This window comes from Ictalurus punctatus, chromosome 7 (genome assembly GCF_001660625.3).
Source record: "Ictalurus punctatus breed USDA103 chromosome 7, Coco_2.0, whole genome shotgun sequence".
Taxonomy (NCBI): Eukaryota; Metazoa; Chordata; class Actinopteri; order Siluriformes; family Ictaluridae; genus Ictalurus; species Ictalurus punctatus.
The window spans coordinates 32,282,600-32,306,468 of record NC_030422.2 but is presented as its reverse complement, the minus strand read 5'-3'; the positions used below and the strand labels follow the sequence as shown (position 1 = coordinate 32,306,468).

At 41.2% G+C, this 23,869-nt stretch overlaps 1 protein-coding gene across 3 annotated transcripts in view; it reads left to right on the top strand.

The window, feature by feature from the left end:
* The window catches only part of dnajb6b (DnaJ heat shock protein family (Hsp40) member B6b), a 50,436-nt gene that overhangs the window by 14,452 nt on the left and 12,115 nt on the right, over positions 1 to 23,869 (top strand). For 2 of the 3 annotated variants that reach the window (XM_053681725.1, XM_017473117.3), the window contains exons 4-8: positions 1,780 to 1,842; positions 1,959 to 2,063; positions 5,100 to 5,249; positions 5,891 to 6,059; positions 6,150 to 6,220. In XM_053681725.1, coding sequence (XP_053537700.1) covers positions 1,780 to 1,842; positions 1,959 to 2,063; positions 5,100 to 5,249; positions 5,891 to 6,059; positions 6,150 to 6,220 — 558 coding nt within the window. Of the gene's footprint in view, positions 1 to 1,779; positions 1,843 to 1,958; positions 2,064 to 5,099; positions 5,250 to 5,890; positions 6,060 to 6,149; positions 6,876 to 23,869 lie in introns of those variants that run through there. The other variant, XM_053681726.1, reaches the window with a different exon arrangement.

Below are 23,869 nucleotides of genomic sequence, written 5' to 3'. Positions count from 1 at the left end.
AGGCCATACAGGGCGACATTTCTGACTAGAGAAGTGACTGAAGATCAATATATATATATTTACTGTGTGATGAGTTAATTGAAGGTCATGTGGTGTTCCAGAGTGACAGATTAATTTTGACTCTTCTAAAAATGTCATGGGGCTAAAGCAAAGGTCATGGCGTTATGAGTGGCAGGCTAAGGGAATGTTTACACGACAATGATGTACTAAAAACGGAAAAGATTTTCCTTTGCATTTTTGAAAAGTTTCCCGTACAGATGACGACATCGTCAAAACGATCCCAGTTCACACAGATCCACGAAAACGACTAAAAACACTGTATTACTCATGAGAGGCCAGTAGTTGGCGGTAGTTGGCCCTATAAATACGAGTAAACGGGGGATCTGGAGTGTTTCTGGATAAAAAGCACAATAATGTGGAGTATGTAATAAACGCGTCTCCGCTGGTCGTAGTAGTGTTGCAGTAAATCTACACTTCACTGGAGAAGTGTCAATAAACTGAAAATCTCAAGCAGCACAAAGTCCCGTAGTTATGACCGTCTTGTGCATTGTCTTGAAGCACTCGCGCACATGCCTATACACTGAACACGTGATACGCATGTGCATGACGTCATCGTTTTCACAGATTCTCGTTTTCGTATGTTTACACAGAGACGATAATGGCATCGTTTTAAAAAACTTGCACTTTGAAACCCCGTTTTCAAAATTTTGCGCTTTCAGACCCCAAAACGACGACGTCGTGTAAACGAACAACCAAACCGCATGAAAACTTTTCCGCTTTTAGTTTTAAACTTTAGTAGTAAACTTTGTGTAAACGGCCCCTAAATCTTTGTCATAGAGAGCTGTAAGGTGACTGTTTAATAAAGAGAGGTTTAGAAATGAGAAATTGCTCGACATATGGAGTGAGGTGGTGGTTTATCAATTTGAATTTGACCGTGTAAAATTATTCAACAAAGGCTTCTAATAAAAAGGAGGGTTTTTATTATTTTTTATTTTATTTTATTTTTTTATTATTATTTTTTATTTATTTATTTTTTTTAATAGAAAAAAAAGGGTTGACCAGATGAACTTGGGTGCAAAATGAACCATGTGTGGAACAAGTAACATGGTTTGGTTGAACTTGGTCAATTTCTATTTTAAGTTTCACAAATGAATAAAAACGTGACCTAAAACTTGAGTAATATCTTAATAGGCTGTAAGAGATGTACATTCTCGGGTACAAACTTGGGCGTTAAGCCCACGAACTTCTACACATAACCTTAGGGCCCCAGGCTTACATATCTGTGATTAGGTTTTCAGTCTTAGGTTCCTGGGCATGAGTTCCTGAGTTTAGATTCCCAGCCTTAATTTCCCCAGGCGTAAATTTCTGGTCTAGGGTTCCTGGGTTCAATATCCTGGTCTTCACCCACAGGGCAGTGGTAGCTCAGTGGTTGAGACCTTGGACTACTGATCAGAAGGTCACGAGTTCAAATCCCAGCTCCACCAAGCTGCCTCTCCTGGGCCCTTAATCAAGACCCTTAACCCTCAACTGCTCAGCTGTATAAAAACACGAGATAAATGTAAGTCGCTCTAGATACGGGCATCTGCCAAAACTAAAAACTTCTAGTAAAACCTAACGTGAAATGCGAGTGTGTCAGTGTGCAGTTTCAGTAACTTGGGAGTTCAGGTCTTGTCTCTCAGTCCTTTCTTTCAATACTTAAATACGCACCTATGAGTCCACTGGAAGTGATGAATGTTCTGGTCACATTTATTTAAAATCACTGTCTGCTTTTGTTTTCAGAAAACAAACGTAGTTTGTACGACAGATACGGCAAAGATGCTCTGTCTGGAGGTGGAAGAAGAGGTAATGATCCGTTTGATCAACATAAAGCATTTTCCTTCTTTATGTTGGTTTATGTGTGTTTTTTTTTTTTTCTTTTCTCTTCCCCTTTTGTTAAATAAACTTTCTCTTTCCTTCAGGAGGACATTACGACGACCATTTCGGTGGTGTGTTCACATTCCGTAACCCTGAAGATGTTTTCAGGGAATTCTTTGGCGGCAGGGATCCTTTCGCAGATTTATTCGGTAAGAGTTTTGTCTTCTTGAGGAAAAATGACGAGAAGAGAGTGTATAGCGGATATACGAATAAATACACACGGAGTGATAATGATCATTTTCAGTCCATTACATTTATCAGTATATGTGTTTATTCATTCAGTCTAGCCAGTATGAAAACCATCACTATGAAAGTCATCATCGTTGATGAAATATAAGTTAGGTACATTTGGATGGATATAAATATAGTGTATATAAATAACATTGTGTTGGTAAAAAAAAAAAAAAAAAAGCTATTTAAATTTGTATACACTAATTAATATTTTTTTTTAATGGTCTGATTGCATCGTGATCACATTTTATCAACTGAAATCCAGCCTTACACAACTAAAATGGAGCTGTGAATTTTATTTAAAAAGTTGTGATTGTTTAGTGATATTTTTGCCCGGAAACTGCGATGATGCTAACTGTATTATCAAAGACATTCGATATCGTGTATATTTTTTTTATATAAAAATATTACACTTTGTTCTTGTCAGTACTACAAGCAGGGGTGCTAATAATTGTGACATCTGTTTTTGTTAAGAAAATTATGATTGAAGTCTTAGAATAAATTTACTTCAATATTTTAGTGTAAGATTAATCTAATTAACCATGAAGACATTTTTTCTATAGCTGTTGTGGTTTTTATTTATTTATTTATTTGTTTTATTTAAAAAAAAAAAAAAAATTATAAAAGGGTGCCAATAGTTCTGAAATTTTCAGAATGTAGCCTCGCTATATAGAGCTCATTGTATTGAAGGTTAAAAGGTCCAACAGCGGTATGGTTTGAACTTCCAGCCTTCCAGTCGCTGGCGTGGAGATTAAAGCTCTGAGCTTCTCACAGTCCTGTAGACCTGCACGGATCCCTGTGAGATGTTCGTACGTGATGCAAGAGAAAATATTTGATCTTCATTTCTTTATGCTTGCTGGGAAAGTGCTGTGAGAATGTGCTTTTAGTAATTGGATGTTTTAGTAAATATTCCAAACATCTGAGGACTGAAAACCGGACCATTTTTGGTTAAACCTAATGCAGCAGGCTCACTGGGGGAGGAAAAAAAAAGGAAGACTGGCTTTTCTTTTTCTTTATTTTTTTTTTAAGCGATAACTCGTTCGAGCGTATGCCGATGTTGAAATGTCCCACACAGTGTGTGTGAAGGATGGATGGTTCTGTACTTGGGGTCATTTATAGCCAAAAAAGTAGAAACTTGCAGTCAGATGAGATAAAATAGCACGTGGGACCTTAACAATGTTACGAAATAGCATTTAAACATTTGACATTTGTTCCTGAGAGTACTGATCTACACACACACACACACACACACACACACACACACACACACACACACACGCAGGCATATGGGTTTATTCCATTCCCTCCACCCAAACCATCACAACACAGAAATAAACACACCCTTCTTGTCTTTCAGCACATACACACAGTGTACTCGTCCTGATTTCAGACGCACATACATGCCGTCCTACATATTTCACCAGAACACATATCAATGAAACACACACGCGCTCCCTCTGTCTGTCTCTCTCTGTCTGTCTTTCTGTCTCTCTCTCTCTCTCTCTCTCTCTCTCTCTCTCTCTCTCTCTCTCTCTCTCTCTCTCTCTCTGTCTTGTTGGTTCAGGCCCTTGTGTTTTATACAGGAGCTATTTGAGAAAGCATTCCTGTCGGGTGATGCAGAGTCTCTTCTTGGCCGTGTGGAAGTGCCCTTGCCATATTTAGCGTGTCTGGGTGCGTTAAACACATGCCGTTATATCAACTGTTCATCACAGCCTCTGGAACATGAAAACACCAAAGGCCACTATGTACAGCAGCGAAGAGCGTCTTCTCTAACGGTTCGCTTGAGCTTTAACAGAACTTGTTTTGAATTTAATCTGTTAATGCGTCAGACAGGCTGCTTTTGCGTCGGGTTACAGAATTCTTAAACAGGATCCCATTAAAGTCGAATCACTATTATTGCGAAACTTAAAATAAATAAAACGGAATGAAAGTGAAATACAATAATAACAGGACAGAAGGTGCCGTTATACAGTCCCTCCAGAAATGAACGCAAAGTCAAGCAAGCGCCGCAATATTCGGAGGAGCTTACTATTTTTCAAAAGGTTTTCCACTGACTGGGTCCGAGACGCGTCATGTGACGTCATCACGACGGGCATTCAGCCGAAGCCCTCTTAAAATCAGTTCAATTCAATGAGTACAGAGAAAAGGTCTCGTTTACCAACAAACATCACTGCGAAAGAGCGTGTGAAAAAAATTTCATGTAGTTCGAGTAGTTTTTAATGCAGGACAAAAAAAAACTCCAAGTTTCATCGCTATTTATTTATTTATTTATTTATTTATTTATTTATTTATTTATTAAAGCCTCAGCAAAATCAAGCATTTTTGGCAACAATCACAATCCTGTTCTGACTGGTTAAAGTGAAATAAGTCGTCACAATTTACCAACAAATTTCAGTTGATTTAAAGAAAGTAAGCTCATGCTTTTTATCATTTGGTGTTCATGATGAAAGTTCCTGTTCTCGCTTACGTTATAGTTGTTTCCTCGCCAGCCTCTCTTTTTCTCTCTCTGTCTCGCTCTCTTTATATATTAAAAAAAATTAATTAAAAATCTTGTCAAAGAAGCATAAACTTGTCTGTCCTGAAAGTGTCAGAAAACGTACAAAAAGGTGACCGCTTGACACCGGAGACTCCTTCCGTAAATGCTGAATAAATGTCTCCTCACAGAAAACATCACCGTAGCAGCGGTTTTGAGATGCTGCGAATATAAACCTGTGCTACTGTCATAGAATACTTATGAATACCTTCTGACCAATCACGATCCAGAAATCAATAGCACAAACAAAAAGTATTTCAGCCACACCAGGAGCGTCAGCGGTGGGATTTATTAAGTACGTGAGTGACGAGGGGGTTGAAAATGTTTGCGTCACCAATGACATCATCACTAAATGGTTTTTAAGGACGTGACGTGCAAACCTGAGGAAAGTCGGATGTTTACACATTTCTCTGTGTTTTAGGAGACGACCCGTTCGACCCGTTTGACGATTTCTTCGGGTTTAGTGGCGGCCGGCGGCAGAGAGGTGTGAGGAGTCGAACCGGTGGCTCCTTCTTCCCCGCGTTTGGGGGGTTCCCTCCATTCGGGGGCGGCTTCTCAGGCTTCGACTCAGGTTTGTGTGAGTGTGTAGGTCCACAAGGATGACCCGAGGTCAACATGATGCCATGCTCAAAGTAACCTAAGTGCGGTGAAAGATTTTACATGTGCGACAAGTCTTGTTTTTACCTCGTGGGAAAATCTGGGCAAAGAGTCATTTTAGGGGAAAGAGTGTAATTTGTCAAGCATAACATTTTGGATGTGCTGTAGGGGTGCCAATAATTTTTCTTGGGGTCTACGTAGAAATTATTGGCACTCCAGTGAACGCAAACACACAGACATACTTGGGGGGGGAGGGAGGATTCTGTTTTTCTTAAAACTCTAAAGAGAACCTCTTTTCCCAGCTAGGAAAAAAGAATACAATGGTTTTACATGTGTGAAACATCTGATTTATACCTCACAGAAACAGCTGATCGTTAGATTTGTATTTAAGGAAAATAGTTTTTAGGGATGACAACTTCTTGTTTTGTGTTATTGGGGGTGCCAATAATTTCTTTAAATTTCAGCATTTTCTCACAAAAAGGCCAAAAGGCATCTGCAGTATTTATCGTAGAAACGTCTTCGTTTTCATTTTCAGTCATTTTCTCCATCCCGTTGTTGAGGTGGAAAAAAAACGGATGAATCTACCGTTGAAATGGTGTGTGATCCGTTGTTCAGGTTTCGCATCGCTCGGGGGCCCGATGGGTGGAGGAAACTTCACCTCTTTCTCCTCGACATCCTTCGGAGGTGGTGGTGGTGGAGGAGGAGGAGGCGGCGGGATGGGAAACTTCCGCTCGGTCTCCACCTCCACCAAATTCATCAACGGTAGAAGGATCACCACCAAACGGTACTGAACACCTCACACAGTGCACTGACCAAGCCTGATGTACACATATGTATGAAGTATGTTCATGAGTGTGTGTCTGTGTGTGTGTAGCATCGTGGAGAACGGTCAGGAGCGGGTGGAGGTCGAGGAAGACGGCCAGCTGAAGTCTCTCACTGTCAATGGTAGGGAGCAGCTCCTGCGAATCAACATGTGACCATTCCAGCAAAAAAAACAAACCAAAAAAAAAAACAGAACAAAAATGTGAAAGAACTAAAAAACAAATAATAATAATAAGCCAGACCAAAAAAATAGAATTTTCCAAAACACAGTTCTTTTTCTCCCTCTCTGTGCATCATTCCACCAACACGTGTAACCTGCTAGCTTAAAGAACATTGTTCCAGGATGTTTTATTTATATATATATATATGAAACTTATCTTCATCTTTGTTTATTCCACTGAACCAGGCAGCATTACACATTCTTTCACCAATCACTATGTACATTCCTATGACTAATTTATTATTATTGTTAATATTATTATTATTATTATTATTATTATTATTATTACTATTACTATTATCTGTGTATTGGCTGTTTTTTTTTTTTCTTTTCTTCCTTTTGTTCACTGCTGCATGGTTTACCGGCGATGCGGCTCCTCATTTAGTTCTTCTTGTGATTGTTGCATAACCTGCAGCCCTGACACTTTGTTACTAATTATTAATATATCATTAATATCAACATATCGTTAATATAAATATATGTGCATAGGAATTTTGTGCAAATGAAAGCTTTCTGGTTCAATAAAGTGTGTTTTCACCTCGCTTTGGGGACCTTGCACTCACGCTTTGTGTGTGTTTTGATTTCACCAATAATTACACTACATAATGCTGATGAGTGTGCGCGCGCACGTGCGTGTGTGTGTTTCACTTGGCTGTTTTCTACATTACGCGTGTGTTTCGCCCAAACGCTCACGGAATATTAAACCCCACTGCGCTAATTACTCGCTAATTCTTCCTACACGCCTCTAACACACTGACGCGTCTCGGCCGAGTTGTGAATTTACTCTTCAGATCGCGGAACTTGACTTCGCAGAACGTTTCAAGATGTCGGATGTCTGAGGAAACCATGGGGAAAAAAAATCTGTTACATATAATTCGGCGTAGTGTATTATATTACACCACGACACTGCAGGAGTCTGGATTCTGATCGGTCGGAAGCTGTCGATTAATTTTCTATAACGGCGGTGCCGAAAGGTGTTACCGTGGAAACGGATTAAAACGAACATACAGTTCTTAAATGTTATTTTAATGGTTATATCTGAATGTAAAGTTTTGTGCTACGTAGCAGTGAGAGGAACATTAGTTTAACGGGGGCGGGTTTGATCTCTCGCCCCACAGTGTGACCTGTCGGTGTGTGTGTGTGTGGGTGTGTTTGTGGTTTGGCATGTGGTGTGTTATGACACGCTGGGAGTTGTTTGATGAGAAGCTTGGCCAGGTGGGAATTGCACTAAGCTGTTTAAAACTGCAGCTACAGGAACTCGGCACTCGCTCCAAAGCAGAAACATCGTAAATACAACGCTGTTGCAGTGTGCAGGAGCTAGCAGCAGAACGCTACGATAAATCCATCTGGTGTGTGTGTGTGTGTGTGTTTTATAATGTGGTCTTTTCAGAGAGGATTAATAGCATCACAGTCATGCTGACTGTAAATCAATGATTTCCACTCACATGGCTACAATCTGCACATCACCTGTGAAATTTCGGCATGAAATTCACCACAGTTTCAACCTTTTTCAGTGCAAAGTGGGCGGGGCTAATCTTGGGTAACGCTCGTGTAAGCTCCAGTCTCGCCAGTCAAAAGGCTAATGTTATAAAAATTTGTCTCTTCCAGTCAGATCGGTAGTCTAGCGTGTCAAAGGTAGCTTGGTGAGTGAGAGAAAGCTGACCTAATCTAAAAAGCGAAAGCAAACCTAGTGTGTGAAAGCTAACTGAGCGAGCAAAAACTAGCCTAGTGTGTGAAAGATCGCCTTTTGACTGGGAGAAAGCTGACCTAGAGTGTGAAAGATCGCTTTGTCAACAAAAGCTGACTTAGCAAGTGAAAGCGAACTGGGGAGATAATAGCTAGGCTGTAGTGTCTGAGAAATCTAGACTAGTAAACAATACCTAAGCTGGTTGTTCTCTTGATGGCATGTTGTGTCTACTGGATACCATTAACGACCAATAATGATAATGATTATAATGATATTTTGAGTGGAAACCATTTGAATTTCTGTGATTCTATAGTTTTTCTTTTTTCAGCAGGACTGGCAGATTTAAAAAATCTATCTTAAAGTTTGCCTAGAAAGCAGATGGTAGATAAAAACTAGTTTAATGAAAAATCAACTAACTTGGCACTTCAGAAGATAACAGCACAAGCAAAAGCTTACCTAGCAAGTAAAAGCTAGCTTAGAGAGCGGAAGCTAACCGAGCGACTGAAAACCTGTTGAATGCACTCATACCGGCCCTGCTAGACAGCTAAAGGTATGGGAAAGCTTTAGCAAAAAGCTTCACGTGTAACAAATGACGTCTCGGTGTGATGGAACTGTGATGAAGTAGGTGATCATCAACACTCTTAACATCTAAAACTTTGTCTTTAAACTTTAAACAGAACTAAGATGATTTGAGAAACATTTTACAGATTGTAACATGAGCCACTCTCTCCAACTCCCTAACGTTGGACGTGTCTGTGCAGGTCGCTTCATTCTGCAGATAAAATTCGTCTTCCATAATCCCTGAGAGGAATGAGATCTACACCGAACTCTGATTAACTCACACAGCTGCTCTGAGGAATGCAGGAAATATCACTCTGTTTATCTTTTCAAGTTCTAGCACATTTCTGGGATGTGTGTGTGTGAGCATTTACATATGGTAAGAAGAACATGTGAGCTGCTGGGTGTTGTATTAGCCATGCTTGGTTTATAGTTCTATCTATCAAGCTATCTACAGCCATGTCCATAAATATTTGGACACTGACAAACTCAGGGTTATTTAGCTGTCTACCACAGTATATTGTTGACATTTTGGATTTTTATTTTATATACACCGAGCAGCGGTTACAAACCACCTGCCTAATATTGTGTAGGTCCTCCTCTCCTTGTCCCACCAAAAGAGCTCTGAGCCCTTGAGGCATGGACTCCACAAAACCTCTGAAGGTGTGCTGTGGTTTCTGGCACCAAGACATTAGTAGCAGATCCTTTAAAGTCCTGTAAGTCGTGAGGTCGGACCTCCATGGATCAGACTTGGTTGTCCAGCACGTCCCACAGATGCTCCATCGGATTGAGATCTGGGGAATTTGGAGGCTGAGTCAACACTTTGAACTCTTTGTCATGTTCCTGAACAGTTTTTGCAGTGTGGCAGGCACATTATCCTGCTGAAAGAGGACACTGGCATTAGCGAACACTGTTGCCATGAAGGGGTGTGCAACAATGTTTAAGTAGGTGGTATGTGTCAAAGTAACGTCTACATGAATGCCAGGACCCAAGGTTTCCCAGCAGGACATTGCCCAGAGCATCACACTGCCTCCACCGGCTTCCCTTCTTCCCATAGTGCGTCCTGGTGCCATCTCTTCCCCAGGTAAGCGATGTACACACACCCATCCTTCACATGATGTAAAATAAAACCTGATTCATCAGACCAGGCCACCTTCTTCCATTGTTCCATGGTCCAGTTCTGATGCTCACGTGCCCATTGTAGGTGCTTTCAGTGGTGGACAGGCGGTTAGCGTGGGCACTCTGGTCTGCAGCTTTGTAGCCCCATATGCAGCAAGCTGTGATGCATTGACTCCTTTCTATCATAGACAGCATGAACTTTTTCAGCAATTTGTTCTATTTTTCTCTTCTGTTGCCTCCTTGGGCACGCGTGACCCTGTCGTTGGTTCACCAGTCCTTCCTTGGACCACCTTTTGTATGTACTAACCACTGCATACCGGGAACACCGCACAAGACCTCCTTTTTTGGAAATGCTCTGACCCATCGTCTAGACATCACAATTTGGCCCTTGTCAACTTCTGACTGTGTCAAAATCAACAATCAAGAGAAGACCTCACCAGAGTAGATACGAAGGGTTCACCACAAGAGATAAACCATTAAACCTCAAAAACAGGAAGACCAGACTAGAACTTGCCAGAAACATCTAACATCCTATGTACAGATCCAACATGGATTAACTTGTAGCAGAATGATGGGAAGAGAAGAGAAGGGGAGGAACTGCTCATGTCCTGAAGCATACCACCTCATCTTATGGTGTAGGTGTGTTAGAAATGTGAAATAATCTAATCTGATAGAAGATTAGATTGTGAAATAATCTAATCTGATAGAAGAGTACACAAGAGGAGGTGCCCTCACCCCGCTACACACTTCCTGTATCAAGTACATGGGAGAGTTGCCAAATGACATACACACACACAATTCAGATGGGTTCAATGGGTAGCCAATCAAACTATTGATTGGCTAGGCAGAAAGGCATTTTCGTATAAGACAGGAATCATAACAGTCTAAGAGAGGAACAAATATGGTATTTATCTGCCCATAACTGGTTGACACTTATTTTGTGCGTTGGCCGGAGAGTTAACAAAGGGAGAAGAGTGTAACCTAAAGTAAACTTATCAATGCCCGCTTAGGTCCCAACAGGGCCTGCACACACACTTCCCTTGAGTAACACATAAGCGGTGAGGAACTCCCAGGGATCCATGAGCCTACAACAGTTGCCTGAAAAAGCAGTGCCATTTACAGGGCCATGGAACCCACAGACCCTGCTACTGATTCATCAGTACCCAAGTGCAGACAGCGTAAGATACATGGACCAAAAAGGCAAAGTAATAACAGAATTTACATTTGGAATTACCATGGGCTTGTAAGGAGCTAACCATCCGTAAAATGCAACAATCCCCAAGATTGCCCACCATGCTCCTCGAGGTATATCTGATGATTAATTATTTAAAAAATTTCTAATGCCTCAGAGATGTTAACATGAACATCATCACTGGGTGTCACGTAGGTGCAACACTGATCCCCAACCATAGCACAAACACCTCTTTATTTAGCAAGAAGTATATCGAGGGCCATACGGTTCTGTACAGAGGGGGGAAACTGTCCTTGTTGTTAAAATTTAGTGAGTTCCTATTCGCGACAAGGGGAGTGGAGAGAATAATAAAATATGATTCCTTAAGAGTGCAAGAGCACAAATGCCAGTCCAATTAGAGGGGAGGTAGAAATAGGCCTGGGAACCACATATCCAATACCAATTTGGCAGCTGGAAGTATATTCTCCTCGAATAAGCATGATGAGACTGGTAGGGCACCTACGTCCTTCTCCCCTGTCTGACGAACACATACCGGGTAAGGATTATGAGGCTTACTCACAGTGATATGAGCTGGGGTGGTCCAAAATTACGGGAAAGAGAACCATTGGTATATGACAATGCCATGTGAAAGAACGAGGAGTGAGTGGCGTTCAAAGAACAATTGTTGAGAAAATGCCCCATTCTCCATCGATAGAGATGAACACGTGCCATTTTAGTGAGAGTAACATTAATCGTAGAACCAAGGGAACGCAAGGAAAAAGGTTTCTCTACTGGGGACGGCAGAATGGTACGTATATATAGCAGTGAATCGAGATGTTATGCTGACGAGCGGTGAGCTTAGCATATTGCCAAAAGGTGTTATGCGAGTACATGTGAAGCCCCGTGATTAGTGTGGGAGCCAGGAGATACAGAGCCATAGGTCCTATCAAGGCTAGATAACAGAGGAGCGATTTCACTGTAAGGATCACACTTTGAACAAATGGAGAGTAACCAAAAATTTGACAAATGGATTCTTAGGAGAATTACAACAAACAGGCTTAGGGAACAAATAAACTGGGAGATTCTCAGCACTCACAAAAGGGTAACGTGTATGTGTTCTCAAGGGTAATACAAGAAAATATATATCTGTTTGTGTCAAGGTGAGATAAGAAGAGGCCCCCTAAAGGCTGCTTGATTGTGAATTTTCTCCTTTCTCAGGCGAGTGGATTCTAGTCAGGCACCATTTCGGTCTTCTGGCGTGAATCAACTGTGGTTAAGAGTCAATCAGTACATTTACATGGACAACAATAATCCGATATTAACCTGATTAAGACAATACTCTGATTAAGAAACTACCATGTAAACATCCTAATTAAAGGATCCCTCTCTAGGATAAGGATGCCACTGAACAGAACCTGTAGTCCATCCTGCCAAATTGTCAACTAAAGGTTGTAAAAAGATACAAAATCCCTAATTGTACATATGATTTTTATGAGTGATCACAAACTTAGACTGACTACTTCCACCCATGTCTATTGATTTACACACAGAGCAAACAGCACGCAAGAAAGACAACAGGAAGGTGCAGTGTGGCTGTAAAGTATGTTCAATCTGCAGGAGGATCAGAGATAAAGTAATAGTGTACATGACCGAGACAGACACTGTTTGTCCTCCTATTTCAGAATTCTGTGAAAATAGGGCTTTATTAGCTAACAGTTACTTCCAATTGCTTCCATAGAACACCATGGAATATTTATTCAATTCAGCTCAATTCAATTTTATTTGTACAGTGCTTTTAACAATAGGCATCGTCTCAAAGTAGCTTTACAGAAACATATAAACACAGGATGGAGATTTTAAGTGTGTGGAGTTATCCCTATTGAGTGAGCTGGTGGTGACGGTGGTGAGGAAAAACTCCCTGAGATGATATTAGGAAGAAACCTTGAGAGGAACCGGACTCAGAAGGGAACCCGTCCTCATCTGGGTCACAACGGATAGTGTGAAAGTAAAAGAAAGTTCATTATGGTTTTTATATAATGTGTTTGTTGAACTAGTCCACTGTTCACTAAAGGAGACCTGAGTGCAAAATTATATGTAATAATTGCAGTCCCAAGGCCATCGCAGCAACCGTAGTCCCAGCACCATAGCGCAACTGTTCATGTGGAAAAATTAAAATTTATGCAACACATGTAGTACAGTTGGGATACATGAGATATCTACTTATTCTTACCTCTCAGTTGAGCTGCCAGAAAACTGTTAGAAATGTGACCTTCGGGCTGAGATCTTTATGAAAACACAAAGTGAAATTTTGAAGTGCTTGGGAGAGTTGCCAAATAACACACGCACAAAATTCAGAGTGCGTATATACACTCTGTTCACACATATATATATATATATATATATATATATATATATATATATATATATATATATATATATATATATATATATATATATTGAACAACTCCGTATCTGTTATTCGAAAGCATCCAAATGGTATTCGGAAGACATAAATGTGCACAAATGGTGAGGGACTTTATCTGCCCATAACTTGTTGAAACAGGTTTCGTGCATTTGCGGGAAATTTAACAACGGGAGAAGAGTATAACCTAAAGTAAAATAACCAGTGTGTATGGTCGCCCGTGGAACTGGTTCCTTTGTGTTTATTGATGTGTCTGCTGACAAAATCAGTGGGCTGAATTCTAAAGGATACAGGGCTATATTTTCTGCTCACATTCAGACAAGTACTTCAAAACTCATTGGAGGGTGCTTCAGATTGCAGATGGACAATGACCTGAAGCATACTTCAAAACCAAGGCAAAGCTTAATTTAAGGCAGAGAAGTGGAATATTCTGCACCTTGGCTGAATCCAACTGAGCTGCATTTCACTTACGCCCCAATAGGCCTTACATTCTTAAACGCCCAAGAAAGACCTGGCAGAGCTTCACCAGGGCTTCACCAGGGAATAAACCCAGTGTCTGCTGATGTCTGTGGGTTCCAGACTTCAGGCAATCATTGACTGAAAACAATTTTGATCCAAGTATTAACAATGACATTTCAATTTATGATGTAATTAAAGCTGTAAGTCTGTGATTTTAGCTTATGTTCATTATTTCATTTCTACACCAATATACTGTGGTAGACAGCTAAAATAACTACAGTGCATCCGTAAAGTATTCACAGCGCTTCACTTTTTCCACATTGTTATGTTACAGCCTTATTCCAAAATGCATTCAATTCATTATTTTCCTCAAAATTCTACAAACAATACCCCATAATGACAACGTGAAAGAAGTTTGTTTGAAATCTTTGCAAATTTATTAAAAATGAAAAACAAAAAAAAGCACATGTACATAAGTATTCACAGACTTTGTTCAATACTTTGCTGAAGCACCTTTGGCACCAATTACAGCCTCAAGTCTTTTTGAGAATGATGCTACAAGCTTGGCACAGCTATTTTTGGGCAGTTTCTCCCATTCTTCTTTGCAGGACCTCTCCAGCTCCATCAGGTCGGATGGGGAGCGTCGGTGCACAGCCATTTTCGGATCTCTCCAGAGATGTTCAATCGGGTTCAAGTCTGGGCTCTGGCTGGGCCACTCAAGGACATTCACAGAGTTGTCCTGTAGCCACTCCTTTGTTATCTTGGCTGTGTGCTTAGGGTGATTGTCCTGTTGGAAGATGAACCTTCGCCCCAGTCTGAGGTCCAGAGCGCTCTGGAGCAGGTTTTCATCAAGGATGTCTCTGTACATTGCTGCATTCATCTTTCCCTCGATCCGGACTAGTCTCCCAGTTCCTGCCGCTAAAAAACATCCCCTCAGCAGGATGCTAACACCACCATGCTTCACTGTAGGGATGGTATTAGCCAGGTGATGAGTGGTGCCTGGTTTCCTCCAGACATGACGCTTGCCATTCAGGCCAAAGAGTTTAATCTTTGTTTCATCAGACCAGAGAATTTTGTTTCTCATGGTCTGAGAGTCCTTCAGGTGCCTTTTGGCAAACTCCAGGTGGGCTGTCGTGCCTTTTACTGAGGACTGGCTTCCATCTGGCCACTCTACCATACAGGCCTGATTGATGGAGTGCTGCAGAGATGGTTGTTCTTCTGGAAGGTTCTCCTCTCTCTACAGAGACACGCTGGAGCACTGTCAGAGTGACCATCAGGTTTTTGGTCACTTCCCCTACTAAGGCCCTTCTCCCCCGATCGCTCAGTTTGGCCGGGCGGCCAGCTCTAGGAAGAGTCCTGCTGGTTCCAGACTTCTTCCATTTACGGATGATGGAGGCCACTGTGCTCATTGGGACCTTCAATGCTGCAGAAATGTTTCTGTACCCTTCCCCAGATCTGTGACTCGGTACAATCCTGTCTCAGAGGTCTACAGACAATTCCTTGGACTTCACGGCTGGGTTTGTGCTCTGACATGCAGTGTTAACTGTGGGATCTTATATAGACAGGTGTGTGCCTTTCCAAATCACGTCCAATCAACTGAATTTACCACAGCTGGACTCCAATCGAGTTGTAGAAACATCTCAAGGATGATCAGTGGAAACAGGATGCACCTGAGCTCAATTTTGAGTGTCATGGCAAAGTCTGTGAATACTTATGTACATGTGCTTTTTTTTTGTTTTTTATTTTTAATAAATTTGCAAAGATTTCAAACAAACTTCTTTCACGTTGTCATTATGGGGTATTGTTTGTAGAATTTTGACGAAAATAATGAATTTAATCCATTTTGGAATAAGGCTGTAACATAACAACATGTGGGAAAAGTGAAGCGCTGTGAATACTTTCCGGATGCACTGTATAACAGCATCTATATATCTATCTGTCTGTCTATCTGTCTGTCAAACAGTATGCAGGGATTTTAAACATAAAAAAAGAAATTCATAGTATTCATAGTAAATTTAGCAATTTAACCCTTTAAAAAAAACTTAATGCTTAATTCCAACTGGTATGATTTCAGGTATTATTGTTCAAGGTATTATTTCTTGTGTTTTGGCTCCACCTGCAGGTCAGATCTATCACACACACCCTTTTATATACTCTATAGTAAGGGTTACTTCTTTAACTGTAACTTTATCTTTCAGAGGAAACAAACAAACAAAAAATAATAATAAAACATTTTCTTCAGTTTAGACTGATGATAAATAATCATTTTAGCATCATTGCTGGCATTTCTGCTACAGTCCACAGGGTGTAGAAGCTATTATTCCGTAAGGTGCAGTTTCCTATTGGACTCTACGTACACCTGGCCTTTACGGTATATAATCCAAAATAATGGTATAATTTACACTAATAACTAGCAGCTAGTTCTGTGTTCCAGTTTGCTAAAGCTGAGATTTAAAAGAGTCCTTTTCAGGAAATAGGATACAGAACCTTTTTGTTGTTTGTTGTTTGTTGTTTGTTGTTGTTGTTGTTGTTCTCTGTCTTTTTTCCCCATTTGATAATAATTAGTGCAATTTGGGAATGTCTTATTTTTTTTTCTAAATAAATGATCTAACACTTTATTTCTTCAGCATAAATTATTTATATGCATATCCAGGTTCGTTCTAAAAAAATTTTTAACTTAAAATGGTATGATTATTTGAATTTAGATTCTGTCTAAATATCAGATGTTAAAGCGGAAATGGATAACAACAACAACAACAATAGCAAAAATAAATAAATACATTTTCCTATGTCCAACATTTTTACCATTCAGGTCTAATATATATAAATACAAAGTTTTACAGTTTAAGACTGTTACATGATGCAAATATGTAACAATAAATAAATAAATAAATAAATAAATAAATAAATAAATAAAATGTATACATTTTATGTTCAATTGGATGTGATTTGCATCTTATATTTTCCTAAAATATAAAACAAGAGTATTCAATTAACTGCCCATGAGTGTAGACACTATACATGTAAGGGTTAACAATATATATTTTTCACGAATAAACATTAATATCCATGAAAAAAAAACATTTTTATAACTTAATCGGTACAAATAAAGTGACTAATATATCACTATATTATCTGTGATGCATTTAATTATTCACATTTAATTAAATCGTGCTTAATACAGTATATTTTCCTAATAAATACATTCCTTCATCCGTTTGTTTATCCACAGTGTATAAAGACATTCTACATGATTTACTCTATTCTAGTGTATTTTACTGTATTACTGTATATTTATCTACACTCTTAGTGCTCTAGCACTGGAAAGGGTTCTGGGTTTGTCCCTCTGGGGGGAGAACCTTACAACATGGGGTATATGTTTTTTATCAGAGATAGAACCTCTTACACTCGCAACTATATGTTCTTAACTGAGTGGTAACGGAGGCTGGATATGAAACATCAGCTTCAATATGAGAAAGGTGTGTGTGTGTGAGTGTGTATCCAGGAGTGTTCCTCATTAAACATACACAGTCTAGGTAATTGTTATAAACACCCTCGTTCCCACTCTGTACACACACACACGCACAAACACACACACACACATTCCCTGGTGTTAAAATACCAGTGCTGTTTATAGCCTCATTCTCACCAAGTGCCACTTTTAAAGTTCACTTCCTGACTCTAAACACTGGCTCGAGTCTAATTAAAAGCCGAGTTCTATGCATTATTGATGAACACCCGGACGTCTAAAGTGCACACACTCCTTCACCCAGGTTTTCCTGAGCCTTGGCTCGTTGGGAAAAGGTCAGGCTTCCCGTTGTGCGATCTTCAAACCTTTATTTAGCTTAAATGCAGGTTTTATCTCGCTCCCTTCTTCCCCGTGCACGCAGGTGAGAAGTTTATTCTGTCCCTCTGCCCGTGAGAAATAATCCGCTACTTTAAAGCCTCTATCTGTTATTTATTATTAACACTTTTATAGATTCTCATAATTCTCGGCTACTTTTGTAACTGTAGTGCTTTACACTGTTTCTCACACACCTGAATATATAATGTATATATTCAACTATTCACTCACACACACACACACACACACACACACACCAAGGCACTAGCTTGCCTTGGGGAGCAACTTGGGGTTCAGTGTCTTGCCCAAGGAAACCTCCAACCCTGCAATTAATGGACAAGCCGCTCTACCACCTGAGCCACATCCGCCATATAACGCTTTTAACACTGGACACTACCACAAAGCAGCTTTACAGAAATATATATATATTCCGCATATACATTTTAAATGTATAAATGTATTTGTAATGAGCAACGCAGAGGTTATGGTGACGAGGAAAAACTCCCTGAGACACAAGGCAGCCTTACTTTATATATGTACACTACTGGTCAAACGTTTGTGGACACGTGACTGAAATGTTTCTCATGATCTTAAAAACCTTTTGATCTGAAGGTGTGTGATTAAACGTATGAAATCGGTGTCGTATACAAAAATATAATCGTGCCAATATATTCATTTCTTTCATTAGAAAACTAACATTTTATTTACAAATAAAATCTTTTTTTAAACGGACGACTCTGAGTGAAATATTTCATTCAGAAAAGTGCCAGTAAGAGTCCAGCGTAGGTGGGAACTCCTTTAATACTGTTTAAAAATCATCTCGGGGAAATTCCTCAAGAAATCGGTCAAGAAAACGCCAAGAATACATTTCTGGAAATTCTAGGCGAAAAGAGCGTCTACTTTGAAGATGCTAAAAAGAGCGGGGATGGGTATGGCGTGAGCCATATTCACAGGCCTGGGCGCCATCCTCGCGGCGACCGCTGGAGATGGTGGCTCATGTTGAGCCACCCGAGCTAAGTTCCAGGCCAACCCCCGGTCAGGCTAACCTTCTGGCTTGGGGTTAATCTGCTGGTTACAGAAAATACAAGTAGAAAGAAACCTGGCCCCTCTGGAGTCCAGGTAGAAGGCAGAGGCAATGCAAACAACGGGGCAAAAGTGATGAGTCCTGACAGTCAGGGCACTTATCTGAAGATACATGACTGTCCCGAATGTGGCATCAGATTCCCATCCTCGCGGAGCATGGCGATGCATAGGCACCACAGACATCCGGAGGAGTGGAGTGCTGAGAGGCTAGTGTCAATGTCTACGAGGAAGCTGGTCTGGTCGGCTGATGAAGACAGCGCCTTGTGAAGGCATGCCAATAATGTCTGGCAAGAAGGAATGATGAAGAAGCAGCACCTGGAGCAGTTGCTGCAGTATTTCCCCATGAAATCCACGGAGGCTTTGAAAAAGCGCCTGAAGCTGCTTGGCTGGTGCCCGGGACAGGAGAGGGAAGGGACAGGCATTACAGAAAAGAAGAAGCAATCTAAAGTCCTATCTGCACCAATTCCTCCCGTTTCAACGTCTCCAAGTAAGACGTCAGCTGGAAGAAGAGTATGGAGTAGGTGAAAGACGAAGAGCTTCGGTGCCAGGTGGACCTCTTGTGGAAGCACAGGATGTTGAAAAAAGACCATGCCGCTCTACTGGGAAGAATGTTAGTGGGAAACCGCACAGTGGAATCCATTAGGAGAGGCTAAAGGTGCTGGAGTGGCTACCACCGTGTCCACCCGGGGAAGCTGACTGCAGAGAGGCTGGAGAACACATGACAAGGGACTCCAGACAAGTAGCGAGAGAGAGGGAGACCAGCTCACAGCAGAGAAGAGAAGGAGGAGAAAAACGAACACAAAGTGCTACCCCCACTGAGTTAATCCAGGCTGCAGTAGTGGAAGAGACTTTGATTATAAACTCTGATGATTGGAGGAGAAGGCTGCTGGAGAAAGCAGTTGATCAGATCAGAGACACTCGGCTGGAGGCTGACTGCCTCAATGACATTGCGGAGGGCCTTAGGCAAGGTCACTTAAGCAGACAAGAAGTAATCTCTTCCATGAACGCCCACGCAGAAAGGAACTTTCCTTCAAAGTGGATTTCCAGACTGATCAGGAGAACAGAAGTCAAAAGTTTAACATCTAGGAGACTTATTAGGAGGGCTGACTATGCTAACATCCAGTGGCTTTACAAGCTGAGGAAGAGGGACGCTGTGGCTACAGTGCTCGATGGACGCTGAAGAGAGGCCCATAGAAAGAATTTTCACTGTGAAGGTCGGGAGGAGTACTGGAAAGAGATTTTTAGTAGAAAGTCTACAACAATGCCGAACGAGCTTAGATGTGGAGCAGTGGATCAGGAAGAGCAGTTGTGGGAGATTCTAACACCGATCTCCGAAAGAGAAGTAACTGAGGCACTGCGGGGGATGGGTGCCACGGCGGTGGGGCTGGACAAAGTTGAGGTAAAGGATTTGCTTCAATGGCACCAGCCCACGTTGGCTGGGTACCTTAACCTGATTCTAGCACTTGAGGAGCTCCCTGAGATCCTGACCACAGCCCGAGTGGTGTTCCCGGTGACGCCCAGGGAATTCAGACCGATATCAATTACCTCTGTTATCACAAGAACCTTCCATAGGATTTTAGCTTGCAGGATTTGCTCGAATGTAACATTCTCTCCTTTGCAATATGCCTTCTTACCGAAGGACGGATGCCTGGAGGCGAACTCCCTGCTTCATGCTATCCTGAGGAGGGCGCACGACAAGACACAGTTAGTTGCTATGGCCTTTTTAGATCTGACAAAGGCCTTCGATACGGTCGCTCATGAGGCCATCGTTGATGCGGCGAAGGCCAGTGGCATCCCATCGCCCATACTGAACTATCTCGAACATCTATACAGACATTTGACTGTGTACTTGGATGGGACCTTAACAAAATGTGAAAGAGGCGTTCGACAAGGAGATCCGCCTTCCCCGGTTCTGTTCATATTAGCTGTAGGCAGAGCCGTGAGGGCGGCACTCCCAGAAATAGGACCCTGGGTGCAGGGTCGACGCACTTGCATATGCGGACGATCTGGTTATTTTTGCGGAGCGCCCAGAAAGGCTCCAAGAAAAATTGGATGGGCTGGAGGAGGCTTTAAGAGCGAGAGGAATGACTATTAACTTCAAAAAGTCAGCCGGCCTTACCATCACAAGAGACGGCAAGAGAAAGTGTGTGGTTCTGGTCCCATGGAGGCTAAGGACAACAGGTGGAGTAATTGCACCGATGGGAGTAGAATCTGTACAGAGCTACTTGGGTTTGAAGTTCACCTGGAAGGGGAAGGTGACCCCCAAGCACACCGGGAGGTTGGAGATGATGTTGAGAGAAGTATCAGAAGCTCCCCTGAAGCCGTATCAAAGGCTGGAAATCTTAAAGATTTTCCTCTTGCCCAAACTAACTCATGAGCTGGTGTTGGGGAATGCACATAGAAACACAATGAAGAGTATGGACACTTTAATAAGATCTAGTCTCAGGAGATGGCTGAGGCTACCAAATGACACCCCAGAGGCGTATTTACATGCCAGGGTGCAAGATGGTGGTCTGGGGATTCCCTGCATTAGCTCATCAGTCCCTCTAGCCCAGAAATCAAGATTCGAGAAGCTTTTAACAAGCAAGACCATATATTGCGCGTCTGTTGTCAACCAGAAATCATTTAAGAAAATCGAGCGAATTATAAATATCCCTTGCAGGGTGGCTGGAATGGTTATAACAACAAGGGATGAAGCCCAACATGCGTGGGCTTCACAGTTGCATGATGCTGTCGATGGCAGAGAGCTTACAGTTGGTAAGATCGACAAGGCAAGCCAACTCTGGCAACAGAAACCAATGAGAGTCTTCCCCCGTTTACATCTTAGGGGAATCCAACTGAGAGGTGGAGTTCTGTCCACGAAGGCACGAGGGTCTCGCGGTAGACCTGACAAGGCAGATGATATCACATGCCAGGGGCCTGTGCTATGCGGGAGACATTACATCATGTTCTCCAAGTATGTGAGGAAAAGTGTGAAAAAGTTCATTATGGATTTATATGAAGTCTGTATGGCGTTAGGAGCAGCCGTAGTCCCAGCAGTCTGGAATTAAAGAAGATTTGAGCTCCATCCAGAAGCAGAGAGGATCTGGATCTCTAGTATCTCCATAAATTCGTGTGGGGCTCAGCGAAAGGAGAGAGGGAGAAAAAAGATAATTATGACTGCGAAGTAGTAGAACAGAATCTAGTCAGGGTAGGCTTGAGTAAACAAACACGTTTTAAGCTTAGACTTAAACACTGAGACTGTGTCTGAGTCCCGAACACTAATAGGAAGACTGTTCCATAACTGTGGGGCCCTATAAGAGAAAGCTCTTCCCCCTGCTGTAGCCTTCACTATTCGAGGTACCGTCAGATAGCCTGCATCTTTTGATCTAAGTAGGCGTGGCGGATCATATAAAACCAAAAGGTCACTTAGATATTGTGGCGCGAGACCATTTAGTGCTTTATAGGTTAATAAAAGTATTTTATAATTAATGCGAGATTTTACTGGGAGCCAATGCAGTGTTGATAAGACCGGGGTGATGTGGTCGTATCTTCTAGTTCTAGTTAGGACTCTAGCAGCTGCATTCTGGACTAACTGGAGCTTATTTATATTCCTACTGGAACATCCAGACAGTAAGGCATTACAGTAATCTAATCTAGAGGTGACAAATGCATGAACTAGTATTTCCGCATCATGTAGTGACAATATGTTTCTTATTTTAGAAATATTTCTGAGATGAAAGAAGACTATCCTAGTAATATTATCTACATGAGCATCAGATGATAGACTGGAGTCAATAATCACTCCAAGGTCTTTAACTGCTGCACATGATGAAACAGAAAGACCATCCAGAGTAACCATGTGATCAGAAAGAATACTTCTAGCTACACGTGGGCCTAATAAAAGTATTTCTGTTTTATCAGAATTAAGTAGAAGGAAGTTAATTAACATCCAACGTCTAATGTCCTTTACACAATCCTCAACTTTACTAAGATTCTCTCTGTCCTCTGGCTTCGCTGAAACATACAACTGTGTATCATCAGCATAACAGTGGAAGCTAATTCCATGTTTACGAATAATTTGACCTAGGGGTAGCATATATAAAGTAAAGAGCAGTGGGCCTAAAACAGAACCCTGTGGAACTCCAAAAGTAACCTCAGTACGCATGGAGAAATCACCATTTACATCTACGAACTGATAACGATCGGTCAGATAAGACCTGAGCCAGGAGAGGACTGTTCCCTTAATACCAACAACATTTTCTAATCTATCAAGGAGAATAGTATGATCTATAGTATCAAAAGCTGCACTAAGGTCGAGTAACACAAGCAGCGAGACACAACCCTGATCAGAGGTCAGTAGAAGGTCATTTACTACTTTAACTAACGCTGTCTCTGTGCTATGATGAGGTCTAAATCCTGACTGATACATTTCATGAATGTTATTCCTATCTAAGTACGAGCAGAACTGCTGTGTACAACCTTTTCTAAAATCTTAGAGATGAAGGGGAGATTTGATATTGGTCTATAGTTGGACAATTGAGACGGGTCAAGATCAGGTTTTTTAATCAAGGGTTTAATAACTGCTAATTTAAGTGATTTAGGTACATAGCCACTGCTTAGGGAAGAATTGATTATATTTAGAAGTGGTTCAATTACTCTTGGACAAATCTGTTTAAACAAACATGTAGGTACGGGATCTAGTATGCAAGTTGATGAATTGGCTGAAGAGATTAATGTAGCTAGTTCGGTCTCTCTAAGGGGAGTAAAACACTCTAAACATTGATCTGATATTGCTACATTGTCATGTAATGGGTTTGTTACAGTACTGTCCGGTTTTAATTTAATGGCCTGTATTTCAAGTCTAATATTTTCAACCTTATCAATGAAAAATTGAATGAAATCTTCACTGCTATGTAATGATTGAGTGTTTCTCTCTGTAGTGGTTTTATTCCTAGTTAATTTTGCTACTGTGTTGAATAGAAATCTAGAATTGTTTTTGTTGTCTCCTATTAAGGTGGAGAAATAGATTTTTCTAGCATCGCCAAGAGATTTCCTATATTTCAGCAGGCTCTCCTTCCATGCTGTTTGAAATATCACCAGTTTGGTTTGACGCCATTTACGTTCTAATTGTCGAGTTGTCTGTTTCAAGGTTTGCGTTTAATCGTTATACCAGGGTGCTAATTTTTTTTCTCTAATTTTTTCCTTTTGAGTGGAGCCACTCTAGATA